Genomic DNA, 22,308 nt, shown 5'->3' with positions numbered 1-22,308 from the left:
AAGAAAACATGTGACCCTTTATAGGTTATCCAATGGGAATGCTGAACCACGAGGTGTGCGAGTTATACTACCACATGTTTCTCAGTTCCCCCAGCTTCTGCCCAAGACGTATTCCTCAATCCGCTATTAGGCTGGGTTCACACATAAAGCAAGTGTGGCCATCAGGATCTCCACACCCATAGCATGTGTAGCCACAAAACACCTGATCTGGAGTATCAGAGGAAGGGAAGGTTATTAGTTGGGGCCCCTTCACACCTGTGGGCCCCCTGCAGTCGCATGGCTGTTCTCCCCTAGTTACGACCCTGGGCACTTTGAAAAGGGATCTGCTCAGGATACGCTGTGGTCCATTGCATGTCCGTGCACGTTGTTCACATTATATACAATGAACAGAGGCGCCAAATGTATAAGATTAGATTAAATGAGCTTAAAAACCAACTTAAATGGCAAAATTGAAGGAGGAAGTGGTGGTCTTACCTCCCTCAAGCAGACACGACAACGACTGCGATTCAGACAGTCAAACACATTTATTAGGAACTCCAAAAAGAAATGCAACGCGTTTCGCAGGTTCAACCCCGCTTCATCAGGCAATATAGGGAGGAGTATCAAACAATCTGCACAAGGATTCAAATTAAGCGCCTCTGTCCATTGTGCACCTACTGCCGCTATCCATTCAGTTCCACTGCCGCTGCTGGCACCACCGCTAGCATCCACTGCAGGGTATAAACGCAGATATACAGATGGCAGAAGCATATGGGGCTCCCCATTGGATTGCAGCAGTTGGAATCCTCCCTTTCACCAGGGAGGTTTCTTATTGGTCCACCACTCAGTGAACCAATGTGAATCCTCACTGAAGAGAAAGAATTCCCATTGGCCTGTTACAATCCAATCTCAGTGTTTTTTATTGAAATTTTTCATTTTCAAAACATACAGTCAAATTAATGACATATCACTTTACATATTAGCCTTGTACATATATAAAAAAACATATTAAAAGAGTTAACAATATACCCAAGGTATACTAAAACAGCTTAGTTTTACTTTTGAACATGTGTTAAATTACAACATATAAATAAACGAAGTTGTTACATTGAATATTATTAAATCTTAGGGAGCAGTACTACCAGGAAATGGTGGTAAAAACCAACCTACTGAGATCCTGGAAGACGCATCCCGTACTATTCACTCTTTTTAAGGTTGTAGCAACTACATAAGGTAAAGGTTGTTCTTGATTAAGGCTGCTTACACACCAAGACGTTACAGGCGCACGTTAGTGCGCCTGTAACGCTCCCCCAACGCACAGCAATGTAACACAAGTGGGCTGTTCACACAGCCCACGTTGCGTTACATGTAACGCTGCACGTTCTGTGCAAAGTGCAGCATGCTACGGCGTTGGAGCGGCTATAGCCGCATTAGACTGTTTGCACATGCGCAGTGGGGGGCGGAGAGGAGGCGGGGAGAGCCAGCTACAGTAGCCGCGCACATGGCTACTTAATATTCACTGCACTGGCGCCACTCTGGGAGACATTATAGGACTCGAGCCGCCTAACGCGGCTCACTCTACCGTCGGCTCTTGCAGCGCCATACGTTGTGTTAGGTGCACGTTATGCGACCTTAACGTGCCACCTGATGCAACGTCTTGGTGTGCAAGAAGCCTAAGGATATAGATATGCCATAGAATAATTCTAACTTGGTGGAAGTATTGTGTTTTGGTTAAAACACAGATTGTTATTTGGAACTATTTAAACGATTCTATACTACTCTAAACTACACTACACTACACTACACTACAAAGGTAAAGAACTTGAGGTTCTGAACTCAATTGGAGGTACCATCTTGGTGTTTGATCATCAGATAATAGTAAGATAACAATTAACATAAATCTTAAATCATATAATCTATTTGGCAGAGACAGGTATTAATATTATAAATGTGAGAAGGAGAATCAGTCATACTCTAAAAGTCTAATAATTTAGTATTAGGGTAAAGAGTAGGCCACAGGCTTGCCCTGTTGAGAAAAGACTGTAAATCTCCACATCGAATTGCCCAAGATCTTTCAGCTATTAAGTTTGAGTCGACTCTTTTTAGAATTTCTTCTAATGTAGGAATTACTGGTGATTTCCAGTTTTCTGCTATACACATTTTAGTAGTGATACATATGTGGTTAAATAATAATCTTTCCTTGGGGGGCAAGTCTGTGGTCTTCAAGCGTAGCAAAGCCATACTAGGCGGAATTGTTGACAAAGACATAGGTAGTTTTCTAAGGAGATTGCCTATAGAGTCCAATAAACCAGAAATTTTTGGACATGTCCAGAATATGTGAATTAGTGAACCTACATTTCTACAGTTTCTCCAGCATGAGGATGATGTTTTGTTATCAAATTTTGCGATCTTCTCTGGGGTAAGATACCACTGCCAAGTCTGGTGGCTGGAGAGTGTACTGGTTAAGGGCTCTGCCTTTGACATGGGAGACCAGGGTTCGAATCCTGGCTAGGTCAAGTACCTATTCAGTAAGGAGTTCAAGGCAAGACTCCCTAACACTGCAGGGTGGCCTCCTGAGCGCGTCCCAGTGGCTGCAGCTCTTGAGCGCTTTGAGTCCGACAGGAGAAAAGCGCTATACAAATGTTCAGATTATTATTATTAAGTCAATTTGATGAAATTCTCAGGTGGGAAACGCAATGAGTGGATTTTTTGAGAGACCTATATGCCATGTACCAATCATCTTGATCTATATCAACTTATAGGAGTTCCTGCCACTTCCGTAACTGCCATTTGGGAGTTTCATTCTTTAAGGATAATAAGGTTTTGTAGAATACTGAGGTACCCTTCATTTTATGATTCTGTAGATCAAAAAGCTTATCTATTTGTGGAGAGAGGGGGATTGGTTGGGAAATATATTTGGATAAGAATTTTTTAATTCTGAAATATTTTGGTTTATCTGCTAAAGGGATCTTATATGAAGCTTCTAAATCTTCAAAGGTTTTGATGTCTGTGTTTATCATTAGGTCCTCTATCCAAATAATTCCATTTTCAATCCAGTTGTCTAATGACAAGCCCTTCAAGGGCATAGTCAGGTTATAAATGGGAACTTTTTTAATTTTTGCCAATGGATCTGTATTACAGAGTTTAATAATTTCTTTCCAGATTCTGAGGGTATTAGCTGATATGGGGTTAGTTATCTTTGGTGGGACTTTCCAATTGAGTCTGGATTCTAAGAAGGATATGTAGTTGTTGTTAGGGAGTTGAATTTGTTCTATTGTAACCCACTGTTTGGATTCATCGTTGATCCAAATTGCTCTGGATTGCTCTAAGATAGATGCTTTGTAGTACTTTTCCATGTCAGGTACTCCCATACCCATTTCAGATGTATGAGTAGTGAGGATTTTATTAGAGAACCTTGAGGACTTATGCATTAAGACAAATTTATTGATAGGTTTTGATTTATTGATAAGTCTCCGTCTAGATTGTAAGCCTTTGGGCAGGGTCCTCCTCCTTTAGTGTCCTACCTGATCTTGCACCTCCATTACTGTGAACTCATGCTATGCATTTGAGTGAACCTAACTTGCCTAATCTCCATGCTTCCCTCCAGTGACTGACTAAACATTACCTTGTACTCATACTGTGCTGTGTGATCTGGTTTTCTTGTATTCCTGTATTGTCTTATTGCTGTATGTCACCCCTAAATATTGTCTGTAACCTAAACTAATGTCCAGCGCTGCCTAATATGTTGGCACTTTATAAATACAATAGATAATAATAATAATAATAATGGTAAAAAAAGTTTGAGGGATATTTATTGGTATATTTCTGAATAGGTACAATAATTGTGGTAGGATAATCATTTTAAACGCAGCTGATCTGCCTAGCCACGAAAATTCAAGTTTGGCTAGTGATTCTAATTGTAGTTTCAGCTTATTTATCCACGGTTCAAAGTTTTTTGTATGGCCTGTTACAATCCAATGGGTAGTCCCATCTGCTCTGATCTGTATACTGGCACTTCTACCCTGCCATGTACTGATCGGCGGTGGCAGAACCGGATGAAATGGTGGCAGGTGAGTAAAATTAGCCAAATGTATGCAGCAACCAGTATAGTGAGGACAGACACTCTCCGTTCTGATAGGCTTCCGCTGATTACATTGGCATCCGCTTCGGTCCGTATCCAGAATGATCTTGTACTGCAAATTCTTACGTTCTGCTCATCGGATTGGAACAAACCAGAGATGGACTAACATGTAATGGGGCTCAAGGCAAGGTAGTAGATTTGTGCAGGGGCGTAATTAGACATCACTGGGCCCCCCTGCAAAACTTTGGATGGGGCCCCCCCACCTCCCTCGATTTCTGCACAAGAAAACTGAGGACCAATGTGTTTTCCCCATGCAGATAAAAACAGTTACACTTAAAGGAAACGTCAGGCAATCTATGCTACAACTAGATGTACTTACCCGGGGCTTTCTCCAGCCCCTTGTAGCCAACAAGTCCCTCGTTGCAGCTCTGCTCCCAGTACATACATACACACACAGCTGTATCATTTTACTACATGAGAGCACATGCTATATGGAGGAACAACAATGACATGCTGAACATAAGATATAGTATCACTGTAACTTTGGCAAAGCATTCAGAATGTCACTGATTGATACTGTTATTACAGGATCTGGGACTCCGTGTGAGACAACAAGCTCTCAATGAGACAGCGACAGTCAGACATCAATCTTACCCACTCCACTGTAATCAGACACCATAAGGTCACTAGCCTGTGTGTGGTAAGAATCTAGGAATCTCTTCTGAGGGATTGCTGAATGAGGACCAGTCTAAAACTTTTTTCAACCTGTGACTCCTTTGTTTGTAAGGTTGTACATGAAGTCATCAGAACTTTGCTACAGTGTGAGAAATGTGTTTTTTACGAACCCTAGAGAGTAGGGACAGTGTACAAATTCCAAAGTGTGTATGATTCCTTATCTGTGTGGTGGACACATGCAGTCATATAACAATGGTAGGAGAGCCGAATAAGTTTTCTCTCCATGCCCTTAGTTTTCAGTCTTTCAAACTTCCCCCCCCCCTTCCGGGGCCCCCTGTGGCTTCTGGGCCCCCCTGCAGAGGCATCCCTTGCAGGGTCTATTGTTACGCCCCTGGATTTGGTCCCCCTTGTGGTCCGTGTGATAAGCTGAAGTGGAGAGAGGTCAAGGAAGGTGGCTGGTGTGCCCCTCACACCCACTAAGCCCCAGGCACCTGCCGAGGTTGCCTAGCAGATGATCCTGTTCTGGAACAAACGGATTAGTTCTGAATGGACTGATGTGAATGGATCCTACTGCTTTGCAAATAATCCATTCACTTGTCTCCCTGCCAATCCATTCAGTTCTAAGTGGGACTTTATTTCTGATAGTGTGAACCCAGCCCTAAACAGTGCGTCATCTGCACCTCCTCATCCTCATGACTGCACAGAAATAATAATAAAAATAATAATCTATAAAGCATGTTGCAAACTTACCTACACATACCACACCGCTCAGTGTATAAATGAAGGCAGTCCATCCTGCAAAGCAATGAAAGATTTATATACGAGGTAACAAAACTGCATACTACGAAATAAACATTAAAACTAACCTTCTTGGGCAAAACAAAAGGAACAGGAGGAGGAATATTGGCACAAACTGCAAGTAAATCCTTGTAACAACCTGCTCCTTTAAAAAGGTGGATCCTAGATTGCGCACCCAACGCCAGGAGCACAATGTGCATGCGCATGACATCATGACTACGTCATGCACATGTGCAGAGTGGGTGATGAAGGACGCCTGTAGCCAGCGCCTGCGCACTGTTGTGCAACTTGTCAACCCGGAAGAGCCTGCAGGGGGGCATTTAGGTGACAAAGCAGGAGGACGGAGGACAAAGGGGGAAGTGGTGGGCATGGGGACTGCTTCTCAAACATGCCTGCTCCCCTCGTTTATCCAATTGCTTTCGGCTCTGGCATCCTTTAAAGAGAGTCTGAAGTGAGAATAAATCTCGCTTCAGACCTCATAGATAGCAGGGGCATGTGTGCCCCTGCTAAAACGCCGCTATCCCGCGGCTTAACGGGGGTCCCTGATCCCCCAAATCCCCTCCGTACAGCCGGGGAGCGCTTTCGCATTGGGGCAGGGCTAACCGCCGCAGCCCTGCCCCACGCGCGTCTGTCAGACGCGTATCTTCGCACACATGCCCCTGCTAACTATGAGCTCTGAAGCGAGATTTATTCTCGCTTTAGAGTCTCTTTAAGTAGCCCATACACTTGGTCGAATTTCCCGGCAGATTCAATCATTATCAGATTAACTAATGAGCAGGGATGCTCACAAATTCGAATTCGGATGAAATTCGAATAGGGTTATTCAAATTTCATCCCACTAATTACATCAGCTGTGCAGGTGGACGGGAGGGGGGGGGGGGGGTTAATCTTACCCATCAGCCATCTTATTGCTCCATCCCTGGGCACCTCCAACGCTGCGTTCCAATCTGCCGTCACGTGATTACATACACTTCCTCCTTCCGGGTGGAAGGAGGAAGTGTATAGTCATGTGACGCCGGAATGGAACGCAGCGTGGGAGGCGCAGAGGGACGGAGCAAGAAGACACCAGATGGGTAAGATTAACCCCCCCCCTCGGCCCCCCGCACAGCTGATGTAATAAGTAGGATGAAATTTAAATAACCCTATTCAAATTTCATCCGAATTCGAATTTGTGAGCATCCCTGCTTATGAGATAACTAATAGTATGTGTGATAATTGTAAATAGAAGATTAGTAACAGAACATTCTCATATTTTTATATTCAGTTTAAGATCTAAATTTTTAAGACAGAATCCTAAACAGCAGCTGTGACGGTCTGATGTAAAATCTGCAAAACAAACAGAAGTAATGACCCTTTAACCTATGCTGGACAAGTAATTGAATCAATTGTCACCAGGGCTGGATTTCTACAAAGGCCACAAAGGCCCAGGCCTTGGGCAGCTGCACAGAGTTGCTGCATAGAAAAGAGGAGGCTAATATTGGGGAGCAACACATGGAAAAGAGGAAACTGATGCCCAAGGGAGCTGTTCATGAAAGAGAGGGTCTGCTGTACATGGATGATACACATGGAAGAGAGGGCTGCACATGGAATGGGAGGGGCACTGCTGCACAAGAAAGGGGAGTCACAACATACTTGGCCAAGGGGCTCGATAAGTGTAAATTCGGCCTTGATTTTCACCGCACACTTCTGCCGTACTCGTTGCTACTGCAGTCCTCTTGCTTAGCTGTCTATTGACAACTGAGCTCCATACGCCGATCAGGAGCCGATATCATTCACAGTGATCACAGCTCAATTCCGGCAAAAAAGGGTCTGGTTCCTTAGGGGCAGGGAGCTTGCCAGTACTTACAGGGTTAAAGTTTCAGCACTAAAATATCAGCATTGTTTCCTGAGCCAGATAAAAGTGTTTTGTCTTCTATTTACTTTTCAGGATAGGCTGTGTTGGACAAACTGTTTCACTGTCTCACTTGCATAGACAGGAGTTTGCTTTCTTAAAACAGAAAGAATTTGCGATAATTAACCACTTCAGCCTACAGCTTCGAAAATCTTATGCATCCAAGCAATGTTCACCTCCCATTCATTCGCTAATAACTTTATCGCTACTTATCAAAATTAATTGATCTATATCTCGTTTTTTCCGCCACTAATTAGGCTTTCTTTAGGTAGTACATTTTGCTAAGAGCCACTTTACTGTAAATACATTTTAACAGGAAGATTAAGATAGAAATGGAAAAAAAACATTATTTCTCAGTTTTTAGCCATTATAGTTTAAAATTAATACATGCTACAGTAATTAAAACCCATGCATTTTATGTGCCCATTTGTCCCGCTTATTACACCATTTAAATTACGTCCCTATCACAATTTATGGCGCCGATATTTTATTTAGAAATAAAGGTGCATTTTTTCAATTTGCGTCGATCACTATTTACAAGCTTATAATTTTAAAAAATGTAATAAGATACTCTCTTGACATGTATATTTAAAAAGTTCAGACCCTTAGGTAACTATTTATGTAGTTTTTTTTTTTTTAATTGTAATTTTTTTTATTATTTTTTTTAATACAAAAATGTATTTGGGTAATTTTAGTTTGGGAGGTAAATAGCCAATTTTAGATGTAAAATAATGTATTTTTTATTCAATACAGGTATGTGGGTGCAGTTTACTATTTGGCCACAAGATGGCCACATTCAAAAAGTTCCTAGATGCGAACGATGTCGCATCTAGGAACTAAAATGAAGAGAAGTTGTTTCCTGGGGGCAGAAATACCACGCTCTCTGATGAGAAAGCGTCGGTATTTCTGCCGGGGACTTGGATCGGTGAATGGGAATTATATTCCCATTCACTGATCGGGGGGGCAGCGGGAGGTAGCGGGGGCGCGCGCGGGCGCGCGCCCGATCGCGCGCAACACACGGCTGCAGCACCACTGCCTATCTGGACGGATATATGCGTCCAGATATGGCGAAGTGGTTAAGGTTGGAGTGAGCTTGAGATGTCTCCCAGTGCATCACTGCTGGATATATGCAAATTAACCATTTAACCTGATTTATTGCAAATTCTGTTTTAAGAAATCAAACTTTTGTTTTCCTTAGTATTTTAGTAAGGGGGCTTTTAGGACCATTGTAGCCCCTTACACACCCCAACGAGTTCTGGGTCACCATGAGCTTGCTGGGTAGCCTGTACCTCTCGGTGTTACAAGCCCTACTGCATAGAGCCAAATTAATCCATGTCATGCACTGATGAGGATCAAACAATCCAAAACAGTCTGTATGCATGTTGGATTATTCTGGCTCTGTACAAATTAACAAGCTGACACATCATTGCATTCCAGCGGTTCTGGAGGTGTGTTTAGCTTCTAAGGGCAACAATGGTTAATTTGCATATATTCAGCAGTGATGCACTGGGAGACATCTCAAGCTCACTCCAACCTGAATTATCGCAAATTCTTTCTGTTTTAGGAAAGCAAACTTTTGTTTTCCTTATTATTTTAGTAAGGGGGCTTTTAAGATCATTGTAGCCCCTAACACACTACAATAAGTTCTGGGTCACCATGAGCTTGCTGGTTAGCCTGTACCTTGCATAGACAGAAGCACTATTTTTATTTATTTTTAACACTTGCTGTAAAGTAAAATAAAAAGGTTAAGATTATTAATTTAAGATTATTTATTTATTTCTTTGTAGGGCTAGTACTACAAGTAGCTACAGTATATTTATCCATAATCTCATCATGTCAAATGTCCCTCTATGTACCACTTAACAGCAGAGCAGCCTTAGCTGGTTTGTGGCATTCATGGCATTAGTACAGTTATTGCTAACAAACAAGTTAGCAAGATGAGGCAAAAGTGAAGCATTTAAAGAAACGACAAAAGTGAGGTTGTGGTTAATGTGTCGGCTCACCTTTCGGTGTCTCCTGAGTATGTTTTGCTCCCTTTTCTAGCCTGAAACCCAGGTACAGGGTGGGTGTCCGTGTGTAAATCTGTGACTGCATTTCAAAGCACAAAAGAAAAAAAACAACAACAAATAAAACAATAAATAAGGACACATCAACACTTAAAGAGACTCTGTAACTTTAAAAATATCCCCTGGGGGGTACTCACCTCGGGTGGGGGAAGCCTCCAGGTCCTAATGAGGCTTCCCACGCCGTCCTCTGTCCCACGGGGGTCTCGCTGCAGCCCTCCGAACAGCCGGCGACAGGCCCGACTGTAATTTCAATATTTACCTTTGCTGGCTCCAGCGGGGGCGCTGTGGCTGCATTCGGCTCGGAAATAGACGGAAATACCCGATCTCCGTTCGGTCCGCTCTACTGCGCAGGCGCCGGAGACTTGCGCCTGCGCAGTAGAGCGGACCCGACGGCGATCGGGTATTTCCGCCTACTTCGGAGCCGACAGCCATCAGAACGCCTGCGCAGGAGCCAGGAAGGTAAATATTACGTCACGGCTGTACGGAGGGCTGCAGCGAGACCCCCGAGGGATGCAGGACGGCGTGGGAAGCCTCATTAGGATCCGGAGGCTTCCCCCACCCGAGGTGAGTACCCCCCAGGGGACGTTTTGCCGTTACAGTTCCTCTTTAAAGAGAATCTGTATTGTTAAAATCGCACAAAAGTAAACATACCAGTGTGTTAGGGGACATCTCCTATTCCCCTCTGTCACAATTTCGCTAATCCCCGCCACAAGTGGTTAAAAACAGTTTTTAAAAGTTTGTTTATAAACAAACAAAATGGCCACCAAAACAGGAAGTAGGTTGATGTACAGTATGTCCACACATAGAAAATACATCCATACACAAGCAGGCTGTATACAGCTTTCCTTTTGAATCTCAAGAGATCATTTGTGTGTTTCTTTCCCCCTGCAGCTCTCATGCACTGAAGTGATAGGCTGATTCTTCCTGCTGAGTGCAGACAGCTCTGCCCTTGTCTGTAATTCCTCAGTATATGAAAGCCCAGCCAGCTCAGAGGACGATTTATCCAGCTTGTAAAAGAGAAGAGAGAAGCTGCCCTAATCTAAATAACACACAGGCAGTGTGCAGAGAGGGGCCTGGAGGGGGGAGTGCATAGCAGAACCACAACACTGAAGAACTTGGCAGCCTTCCAGACACAGGGCGACAAGTCCGACAGTGGAGAGATAAGCTGATTTATTACAGAGATGGTGATAGTAGAAAGAGCTGCAGTAAACCAGAGCACATTAGAATAGGTTTTGGAACTTGTAGGATGATAAAAAACAGGATGCAATTTTTGTTACTCTTTAAGTCTGACATGAGTCTCTTTAACCTCCTGAGCGATAATCCCGAGCTGAGCTCGGGGTATATCGCGCAGGAGGATTTCTCAGGCCCTGGTGGGCCGATTTGCATAATTTTTTTTTGTTACACGCAGCTAGCACTTTGCTAGCTGCGTGTAACTTCCGATCGCCGCCGCTCGCCGCCGATCCGCCGCCGCTCGCCGTGCCGTGCAGCCCCCCCCCCCTACCGACCCCTTGCGCAGCCTGGCCAATCAGTGCCAGGCAGCGCTGAGGGGTGGATCGGGACTCCCTCTGACGTCACGACGTCCATGACGTCGGTGACGTCATCCCGCCCCGTCGCCATGGCGACCGGGGAAGCCCAGCAGGAAATCCCGTTCTGAACGGGATTTCCTGCTTACTCTGATCGCCGAAGGCGATCGGAGTGGGTGGGGGGATGCCGCTGCGCTGCGGCTATCATGTAGCGAGCCCTGGGCTCGCTACATGATTTAAAAAATAAAAAAATTTAAAAAATAGTGCTGCGCCACCTCCTGGGCGATATAATTGTATCGCCCAGAGGGTTAAGTAAACATGAATTACTTAACAAAAAAGACAAAAAAAAACAACTACTAATCCTCTATCCTTCAATACAAGGACTATACTTCAGATTAGATGTTTTTGTGACTACACTTGTTATGGGTGTTGAAATCATGATGGCCACACTTCATTTATGACCCTTGTGAGATGGGCCCACAAGGTTGTGAAGAGGAGGCAAGGGATCGGATATGAACACGGGGGGGCAAAGTTTCACGGGGGTGGGGGGGCGGTATGAATTGTAGTAAGGCCACTGCTATGGGGGATGATTCTGGTCATGCTCACACCTCAAGGATAGAGCTACTAGAGGAAATGTCTTCTCCTCCGCAGTAGTAGAGTTACTCTTTATGTAGATGACATACCTTGACTCCCAGTGACTCTCCAGAGATGACAGCGACAGTGACTCCATCTTTACTTGGTTTGGGAATGTCGGCGCTCTTCAGTTCTTGGTATTGAGGAGCGATCATCTTCTCTGAGCTTCTCAGATTGACCCAGAGTTGTAGCCCATGTGCTGGTTCTTCTGAAAAAGGCATCTCAGCATGGACAATGCCACGCCCTGCCGTCATCCACTAGGAGACCACAAGAAGAAAGTGAAATATGGGGCACGTAGACAGCTGACTTGTGCTATCAGATGATGCACAGTAGTCTGCAACAGTTCTAGGTTTCCGTTTTGCACATTTACCAGTCCATCCCCTACCTTGGCTTAATGAAGACTTGAAACAGCAGGATGTATTGTGTACGTGTAAAGGATAAAGCCACAGGAATGATAACCACCAGCTGTTCTAGATGTACACATGACTCACAAGGCCATAAAGGAAAGATCTGCATGGCTTCGCCCATTTAAAGGGATACTGTAGGGGGGGGGGTCGGGGGAAAATGAGTTGAACTTACCCAGGGCTTCTAATGGCCCCCCGCAGACATCCTGTACCCGCGTAGCCACTCACCGATGCTCCGGCCCCGCCTCAGGTTCACTTCTGGAATTTCAGACTTTAAAGTCTGAAAACCACTGCGCCTGCGCAGCTGCATCCTCACTCCCGCTGATGTCACCAGGAGCGTACTGCACAGGCCCAGTATGGTCTTTGGTCTGCGCAGTATGCTCCTGGTGCCATCAGCGGGAGCGAGGACACGGCAATGCAGGCGCAGTGGTTTTCTGACTTTAAAGTCAGAAATTCCAGAAGTGAACCGGAGGCGGGGCCGGAGCATCGGTGAGTGGCTGCGCTGGCACAGGATGTCTGTGGGGGACCATTAGAAGCCCCAGGTAACTTCAACTCATTTTCCCCCTACCCCTACAGTATCCCTTTAAAGCTAACTGACATAAAAGTATGTTTAAAAGGCAAATGAGTATGTATAGGGAATGGATTACAAGATTCTTGCACAGCTGGATCATTTCATTTCCATCAACTGCCCTATGCCCGGCAGTGTAACTGTAATGAGGAAATAAAACCAGCATTGGCTTCAAAATAGACGCAGTTAAAATGGGAAATGCTAAGAAGGATTTTCTCTTTTTTTTGCTGTAGAAAAATCACTAAAATCAAAACAGACAGTGCAATACATATGTTATGTAAGTAGAGCAAGTATATATCTAATTATACAGTATATGTGTTTTTTTTTCTGAGATAGTATGGCTGACAGCTCCTCTTTAAGAGGAACTAGTCACAAATTGTGTAATATCCTGAATCTCTGCCCTGTGATTGGCCTAAGGCCTCTTGCACACTGCATGCGTTTCTGATTCCGATTTTTAATCGGTTTTTACATCCGATTCCGATTTTTAATCTTTACTGCATGCTGCATTTTTTGATCCGTTTTTCTGTTGAATGTATTCAGGAAAAATTGGAATTGAAAATTGGAATCGGAAACGGAATCGCAAAATGGATTTGCAGTGTGCGGAGAGCCTAAAGGTGGCCGCACACAATGCAATTTTATATGTTTTATTTTTTCAATTTATTTCAGTTCTTTGGATTGAATGAAACATTTGAACAAAAATCTGACCAATGTGTCACACACGTTTAAATTTTCCCCAGTAATGAAAAAAAATTATTGAAAACGCTAATAAAAATTACTTGGATCTGTACATCAGGAAATTGAGAGTCTACTCTAAACTATTCAATTTTCATAGAAATTGATCAGAAAAATCAGCCTCTCCCAGTTGACTGAGGCTTCTTTTACACTGCAAATCGTAATTCCAATTTCTGATACCGATTTGCAACTTCGATTTGTGATTTTCACTGGATGCTAGCAACACAAAAGGAAAAACACAGAAAAGAAAACCAGCAGGCAGGACTTTTTTTTTTTTTTATTGCATCAAAAATCAGAACCGCATGTAGTGTAAGAGTTCCTTTTTTTCAGCCCTTATATTGATTTCAAAAGAGAAATTCAATGAGATTTCTCCTTTGAAAAAATTAATAAAAAAAACTACATTTTTCTGTACAACCGATTTTTTTTTAATCAATTTACAGTAAAATGTAATGTTTTTATTGTGTTGTGTGTGGCCACCTTAACAGGTACATCCTACCAGCCTAGAAAGAAATGTAATTTACCATAATTGTATTATTATCCAGGAACGAAAGGAAGGACCCAGTAAGGCTGTCTATTGCACTGCTGGTACTTAGAGCTTATAACTCTTGTGCCCACGCAGCCACTCACCAATGCTTCGGCCCCTGCCGCCGGTTCACTTCCGGAATTTCGGACTTTAAAGTCGGAAATCCTCTGCGCCTTTTTGGCTGCGTCCTTGCTGCCACTGACATCACTAGGAGCGTAGTGCGCAGTTGCAGACCATACTGCGCCTGCTCAGTACACTCCTGGTGACGTCAGCAGGAGTGAGGACATGACCTTGCGGGCGAAGTGCCCTGACAGCAGGGACCGGAGCATCAGTGAGTGGCTGCACGGGCGCAGAACATCTGCGGGGGACCATTAGAAGCCCCAGGTAAGTTAAACTCTTTTTTACCCCTGCCCCCCTACAGTACTCCTTTAAATAGAACCCTGTGATTCATATAAAAAAGAGATATAGTACACCGTATTAAAGTGAAAAAGTGGAAACATTCACTTTCATTGTAAAATATCCATGAATCTTTAGTGGTGTTGCAAATCTTTTTGAAATAATTTAATGTAATTAATTAATATATTTTTTTTAGTTTGAGTTGCAGCCAGCTAAGAATTTCCCAAAATTGACAAAAAAAAACAGCAATTTGCAACCATGACAACAGCACTCTTGAGTACGGATTGTGCAGAAACTCCCACGTTTGTAGCATGAGTAATTAGCTGCACCGAGCACCAGCCATTATTAGTCACTACTAACACCTGCACTAGCCCAGTGATCGATAGCAGTTTCTGACACTCTCATCTGGGTAATATGGGTGCTTTACCTGGAGATCCCCTGGATCCAGTCTGCCAACATGTCCACAGAAGTCTTCATGTTCCATTGAGCCTCCACCAAGCAGATAAGACACCTGGAAGAACATAAATCACTTTCATAAGGCAACTGGTGTGCAGCTGAGACAAAAAAAAAAAACTCAATCCACCTAGGTCTCTATTGTATAGGGGTTGTTTTTTTGGGTGATTCTTGTAGGGACCTCTTAGGTGAGCAGTAGGGAGAGACCGGGAGCCCAATGGTGGAGTATCGTCAGGTATAGGGAGGATAAAAGTGTACAGGTAGTCTCGGTAATGAACGAGATAGGGACTGTAGGTTCGTTCTTAACCTGTTACCTGAATCTGTTCTTAAGTTGGAACACTGTGCTATCTCTGTCCCCTGTACCTCCTCTGGGCATCCAGTGTCCCCCTCTGTGTCACATCTGCCTTCTGTACCTGCTTTATACAAGTTTAAATGCTATTTTTTCTCTGAAGTTTTTAAAATTGATTTTCTCAAAAACTACAAGTTCAATTTGAAAAAACATTTTTTGACTTGTTTCCATGGAAACACAGAATCCATGCCCTTCGTATCGGCGGGTCGTTCGTAAGTCAGACGTTCGTAAGTTAGGGACTACCTGTATATATAAATACTTAAAAGATGCGTTCCTGCAATATAGGCCTGCACGGAATTAACCGTCCCTGCTCGGTACTACAGGTCTCGCTGGATACTGGATGGTCACTCTCCTGTAGTACGATAGACTTTCCAGAAAAACTGCAAAGCTATTACCTCCAAAGGAGGACTGACTGGTATTGGGTAGGATGGAGGCACCCAATGTGTGTTTTATTTTATTGTTTTAAGATATAAAAACATTAAATAAAAAAAGAGAGGTAATCGCTTACCCCTCCAAAAGATATAGACACCAGCACAACTGGAAAAATGTTTATTCAAAAAACGTTTCACGGGTCATGGCCTGCTTCCTCAGGTCCATACACAATGCCTTGATAGTATAGGGGATGGCGTGTAGGGGCCTCTAAATCAATCTTTTTCAGTTCTTTGTCAGTTACATATTGGGGAGTAGGCATAGCAATAGGAGATACAGGGGGTTGTGACCGCAACCGGACCCCTGGATCTGACCTTGGAGAGACAGTTTAGGTGGTCTGCATCATGCAATTATTATACACTAGCTGATGGCCTGGCATTGCCCGGGTATGTATTGGTGTTGGGTTCGCCACTTTTTCTGACCCTAACACCCAATTACTCAATGACCTAGTTTGCGGTCTTTGGCATCAATAATTTGCATTGAAATGAAACAAATCTGATTAGCTCTTTGTGGCTCCACCCCCTTTTATGAATTTGAACCCCAGTCGCTCATTTGTATTTGTCTCTGCCCACTGATGACCCGGGTATGTATTTGGCTTGTGTTGACTGTGCCCACTTTTTCTAACACTAACACACTATTACTCAATGACCAAGTTTGTGAGCTTTGCGGTCTTTGGCGTTAATAATTTGCATTGAAATGAAACAAATCTGATTGGCTGTTTGTGGCTCCACCGCTTTTCTGAATTTCAACCCCAGTCACCCAATGACCAACTGTACCAGGTTTGAGGCTTGTGTCATTAACAGTGCAAGAATGGCAGCAATGAAATATTCCCCTTGAAAATCAATAGGTGAATTTTGATTGACTTTTGTAGGCTCCACCTACTTTTCTGAATATTAATCCCAGTCGCCCAGTGACCAACTGTGCAAAGTTTGAGAACTCTGCCATTTACAATGTAAGAAAGGCTGCAGTTTACATTTTCCCAGTTAAATTTGTATTTGTCTCTGCCCACTTTTTGGTTATGGGGATAAAAAGTATCTTTTATGTTATTCCAGGTAATGTACTATGTGTGTGCCAAATGTCATTCAAATCCGTTCAGCCATTGTTGCGTGATTGAGTAACAAACATCCAAACTTTCATATTTATAATATTAGTAAGATACTATGCCACGGGAAGGGGGTGGCAGCATACAATTTTCGCTGGTGCTCATGGCTCTGCAGTGCCCCCTTCCCTTCCAGTTCTCTGGTATCTAAGTGCTTTCCCCCTACCATATCCACATCCCTGGCGATCTAGGGCTTACCCTCCAAGTGGGGAACCACCTGAGAGCCGAATATGATGGCTCTGAGGGCCAGATTTGGCCAATGGGCCGGAGTTTGACATGTATGCTTTAAACCATAGATGAACCTTGATGACAGTACGATCACAAAACAAAAATATGCATGTACCTTTATATATGTAGCTTTAGTGTCAGGAGTTATCAGGCAAAAAAAATGAGTTTCACTTACCTGGGGCTTCTACCAGCCCCATGCAGCCATCCGGCGCCCTCGTAGTCACTCACTGCTGCTCCAGTCACCCGCCGCCAGCTAGTTTCGTTTTTGCCGACCTCGGAGGTTGGCGGGCCGCATTCTTTACATCTTTACGTATTCCTGGTGGTTCAGGAACATTAACACATACATTTTTACGCGTTAGGGGTTCAATGCGTAACTTTTTATGCGTTGGACCACTAACATGCAAAAATGTATGTGTTAATGTTCCTGAACCAGCGGGAATGCGTAAAGATGAGCGCAATGCGGCCCGCCGACCTCCGAGGTCGGCAAAAACTAAACTAGCTGACGTAGGGGGACCAGAGTAGCAGTGAGTGACTACGAGGGCACAGGGTGGCTGCATGGGGCTGGTAGAAGCCCCAGGTAAGTGAAACTTTTTTTTTTTTTGCCTGATAACTCCTGATAGCTAATAGCTTCTCCTCCTGTCATCTCGTATTCCTCGTTGGCAAAATAAATTATGCTCCGTATTTGAATGATTTCAATGTACATTTCACTTTCAGATACTGTAAATGTGTATCTCAATAATAAGTCTGATTACAGCCTGTGTTAATGAATGCTTTTAGTGCGGCTGCAGTCAGGGCGTGGCCACCAAACAATCATAGCAAACTCGAATTGCAACTTTGCAAAACCTGTTTCTGATTAGAGCTGCTTGTAGTGGCTGAAATCCCATATACACGTGCCAGGGAGTAATTCCTGAATACCCAGCACACAGCCAAGCCCTCAACAACCAGGGATGCTTGGAAATGCTGATTTCAGATTCCAACAAAACTACGATTTCTATAAATGGCGATTACCAATACCAGGAGAAACATCCCAGCAATTAGTTTTCTCAATGACAACCGTGGTCCATCAGATAGTGTAGCTTAGTTCCACTGGACCAAGTAAAGGCTATTCCATTGTAGAGTTAGACGCTGACTCAAACCATAATGTGTCAAAGTAGCCGTGATGAACTTCGGACACATATGGTTTCAGTCGGTATGGGTTTAACTACAGGGGAGCGAGCAGCTACTGCAACCTCAGTGGGGCCCTGAGCTGTCATTGTTGCCCGAGCCCCCTTAATGTAAATGGGAACTGTGCTTTTAAAAAAAGCAAGATACTTACATAAGGACAGGAAAGGCTCTGGGTCCTAATGTGCCTTCCCTCTCCTCTCCCGGTGCAGCTCTGTCCCCGGGAGCAGTATTTGACTAATTTGGTCAAAAGCAGATCCAAGATGAAAAACTAACTATAACAAGTAACTTGTCTATGTATCTTATCTAAAGTTTAGATAGTTTACACAGCAAATCTAGCTACAAACAGCTTCAACAGTTTATGATTATTTATTCCTGTGAAAAAATGAGAGCGGTCATGTTCTGTTTGTCACATTACACACAGGCAAGCTGATCTGCATCTCCAGCCCTCAGCCTGTGAAAACTTCACTCCCCTCTCCTCCTCCTTCCTCCCCTCTGCCTCTGAAATCTCTGGCTAGTAACCTTCTCCTCCTCCTGCCCAGACTGAGCTCCCATAAGCCCTTGCTACTAAGGCTTAGAGTGCCAAGGCACGCTGGAGAAGCTGTGGGCGAGGCTTTTTAAGTTTATAGGGAATTAGTGTATTATAATAATAATCCGAACAGTTGTATAGCGCTTTTCTCCTGTCAGACTCAAAGCGCTCAAGAGGCCCCCCTGCAGTGTTAGGGAGTATTGCCTTGAACTCCTTACTGAATAGGTACGTGACCTAGCCAGGATTCGAACCCTGGTCTCCCATGTTAAAGGCAGAGCCCTTAACTAGTACACTATCCAGCCACCACTATTAAAACAAAATAAAAAAGTATTTGGCTTGAGGAATGCCCTATAAACTATATGAAAGGAACACAATTATGCAATGAGTAACAGTTTATCTCGGATCCACTTTAACTATTACACAATGGCTGGATAGTGTACTGGTTAAGGGCTCTGCCTGTGAAACAGGAGACCTGGGTCCCAATCTCGGCTCTTCCAGTAAGCCTGCACCTATTCAGTAAGGAGATCTTGGGCAAGACTCCTTAACACTGCTACCACCTATAGAGCTCGCCCTAGTGGCTGCAGCTCCAGCACTTTGAGTCTGCCAGGAGAAAAGCGCAATATAAATGCTGTGTGTCTTGTCACTCTTGGATTAAATTACTAACATGGTAGAATTGTCCAAATATTGCTTCAAACGATTGTTGTGTGCCACCACCATATTTTTCCTCTTCCTAAAATTAAACCGTTTTATATGTTCTGAATATGTAACAACTGTCTGGTATAAAATGACAACTGTGGCTTGCACTTTGTGGCATAGGCCATTCTTACCGTTTCGAATCCTCGGTGAGGGTGGTCTGGGAAGCCCATTGGTTTGCCACCTTTGAACTCGTCCAGCATAAGGAATGGATCAAAATTTCTGAGCTAAATAGAAAAGAGAAGACAATCATGAAAAGTTTTCAGTTAGCCAATAAACATAACTTTACCGTCTGCAGGCCCAATAGCAAGCAAGCAGACACCAGCATGTGCAGTCCTGCCCAGGTGGCCATGCTTATGCACGCTGCCAACCAAGACCAATAATCCATGGTCAGATACTCACCCTTGTGGATTTACCACTGTGCAGACAGGTGGCCTATAGCTGACCAGTGACCACCACCAGATCATTATTTTTGTGAAGGTACCCAGTAGAATATGGGTCTGTTAAAAGTAGGGCTACCATCATTTTCTTAGATCTCCACCTATTGCACTTTCAGCCCTGTGTGTCCTTGTTTTTTTTAGTAACCCCCATAGCATGAGGCCCCGGAGCATAACTATAGGGACTGCTGGGGGAACCGGAGCTTTGGTGGACCCCTCCGGCGCAGGATTCCTATTGCGCCTGTGCGTGCAGCACTTAAGAGTCGTGCTGACGTCACCTGGACTGTACTGCGCAGGCGCAGTAGTTCTGCGCCTGCGCAGAACAGCCCAGATGACATCCGTGCGACTCAGTGAGCCACACAGTGGAACGCAGCAAAAGGGAGGAAAATGCCGAACTGGCGAGGTCAACCTCTGCACCGGAGGGGACCAGGGGCCAACGGAGCTACGGCGAGGGCACAGGTCGGTTGCCGGGGGCTGGAGGAAGCCCGAGGTAAGTGGATTTCTTTTTTTTTCTCCTTCGACCACTCCTTTAAGGCTAACTGGCCCAGGCCTTGTAAGGTTTCTCGCCTTCCACTGGATCTACTGGGAAAAGTGTGGGTTCAAGATGGTTAAGTTCCTGTGTCCCTCACCGCAGTTCCACTCTCACCTGTCCCATCCCTAGCAGCTGGGGACCTGGCCAGTGTGGCAGATTCAGCGCATGCGCAAGTGTGCACACCCGCCGCTTGCGGTCATGTTCCCGTGGCATGCACAGAAGCCGCCGGCCGCTATGGAGGGGACAGCCTTATGTATCCTTTAAGGAGACTTATTGGAGGCATGCCAGTGTCTTCCTGTCTGAAAATTTGAATTAAGCTAAAAGTCATATTTTTCAAGGAGTGATTACGGGGACCGGGAGAAATGAGGAGAGGAACGGACCATACACAGAGGTATGTGGATCCAGCATGAACATAACTCTGGGCTTATGGTAGCTTTGCTCTGGTCAGGTATCCTCTAACCCCTTGCTGAACGCTCCACGCCAATTGGCATGAAGTCCTGGGGCGGGGTTTTGCAGGAGATCGCGTGTGCACCTCCGCTTGAATGATGGAACTCCGCTGCAGCAAGGCCTTAAAGCTGCAGTGGCCTAATTTGTAAAAAAAGGGCCTGGTCACTAGGAGGGTGTAAGCCTACAGTCCTCAAGTGGTTAAAGTAACGAGAAAAACATCCCCTGGGGGGTACTCACCTCGGGAGGGGGAAGCCTCAGGATCTGTCCTCTGTCCCACGGGGGTCTCGCTGCAGCCCTTCAAAGCCGGCGCGACAAATTCCCGAAAGCCTGTTCAATATTTACCTTTCCAGGCACTAGCGGGGGCGCTGTTTCGTCTCCTCTAATGGAGATAGGCGGAAATAGCCGATCTCCGTAGGGTCCACTCTACTGCGCAGGCGCAGGAGACTTGCACCTGCGCAGTAGAGTGGCCCGACAGAGATCGGCTATTTCCGCCTATCTCTGTGGGAAGAGCGAATACTGTGCCTGCACTGGAGCCACGGAGGTAAATATTTACATCGCTGCAGCTCCGGGTGGATTTTCGCCGCCACCGTGGGACCGAGGAGGACGGGGGAAGCCTCAATAGGATCCGGAGGCTTCCCCCACCCGAGGTGAGTACCCCCAGGGGACGGTTTTCGTTACAGATTTTCTTTAAGGAGAGTTGACTTTATTGTCAAAAACTAACTGAAACTTGATTTTACTATTATTATTTTTGAGAGAGGGTTTTGGTTGGCTGAGTTCCTCATGTCTTGCCTATTTTCTTCTAACTTATATTCCTGTCCAGTAAGCCAACACCTATTCTGTAGGAGACCTTGGGCAAGTCTCCCTAACACATCTCCCTACTGAGTGCGCCCTAGTGGATGGAGCGCAAGCTCTTTGAGTCCGCCAGGAGAAAAGCGTGATATAAATGTTATTTGTCTTGTCTTACAGAGCACAATTCCTGTCGTACTGGTAGGAGACTGTATCTTGCCAAGTCTAAACAACCGCAGAGTAAACGATGAGGACATTGGATGGGAGGAGACGCTTACAAAGTTTTACATAACTAATGTATACTTGTGGGTATGTTTCATAACAGTGTGTGAATCATGGCTATAATTCATCAAATGCAATAAATGACAGCAGTCACAATGCAGAAAACATCCCAGACTAGCTATGATGTGGGGGTTGTTTGCAGGAGACATTTCTTTGTAACACAAGCACATTCTTTTATTACGATACCGCATTGTGTTCATTTAGTTTTAACTATATCAATCCATTTAATCATTTCATTACTTTTTTTTAAATCTTTTTTTGTTTGTTTCCCTTTGAAGGTAACTGTTGTGAAAGTCTGTCATAAATCCCAATTCAGTGTTGATGAAGAAGAGAGTTTGTAAAATAACCAAATACATTTTTTCCTGTAATCTTGGCTGCACCTTTGATAATAGGTGGCAGGAGCTAGTGATGAAAAACCTGCTTCATTCAATTGCAAAACAAACAGAAGTATTGACCATTAGCAGGTAAACATTATCAGCAGTGTTTACTCAGCCAGATAAGGGTGTTTTGCCTTCCATTTACTTTTCAGGACTTCTGGCTAAATTCTACTTAACTACTTTACTGTATGACTGCATCATTTATATAGAGAACACCTTTTGTTTTTAACACTTGCA

At 44.3% G+C, this 22,308-nt stretch overlaps 1 protein-coding gene across 2 annotated transcripts in view; it reads right to left on the bottom strand.

Annotated features, from left to right (window-relative positions):
• LOC137547322 (pirin-like) overlaps nt 1-22,308 on the bottom strand; it is a 35,144-nt gene that overhangs the window by 6,765 nt on the left and 6,071 nt on the right. For both annotated transcript variants that reach the window (XM_068270790.1, XM_068270791.1), the window contains exons 3-7: nt 19,345-19,437; nt 14,697-14,780; nt 11,697-11,903; nt 9,428-9,512; nt 5,486-5,530 (exon numbers count right to left, since the gene is read on the bottom strand). In XM_068270790.1, coding sequence (XP_068126891.1) covers nt 5,486-5,530; nt 9,428-9,512; nt 11,697-11,903; nt 14,697-14,780; nt 19,345-19,437 — 514 coding nt within the window. The remainder of the gene's footprint in view (nt 1-5,485; nt 5,531-9,427; nt 9,513-11,696; nt 11,904-14,696; nt 14,781-19,344; nt 19,438-22,308) is intronic.

The sequence above is a fragment of the Hyperolius riggenbachi genome, chromosome 2 (genome assembly GCF_040937935.1).
Source record: "Hyperolius riggenbachi isolate aHypRig1 chromosome 2, aHypRig1.pri, whole genome shotgun sequence".
Lineage (NCBI taxonomy): Eukaryota > Metazoa > Chordata > Amphibia > Anura > Hyperoliidae > Hyperolius > Hyperolius riggenbachi.
Note: the sequence above shows the minus strand (reverse complement) of the source record. Positions and strands in the feature narration are given on the sequence as shown.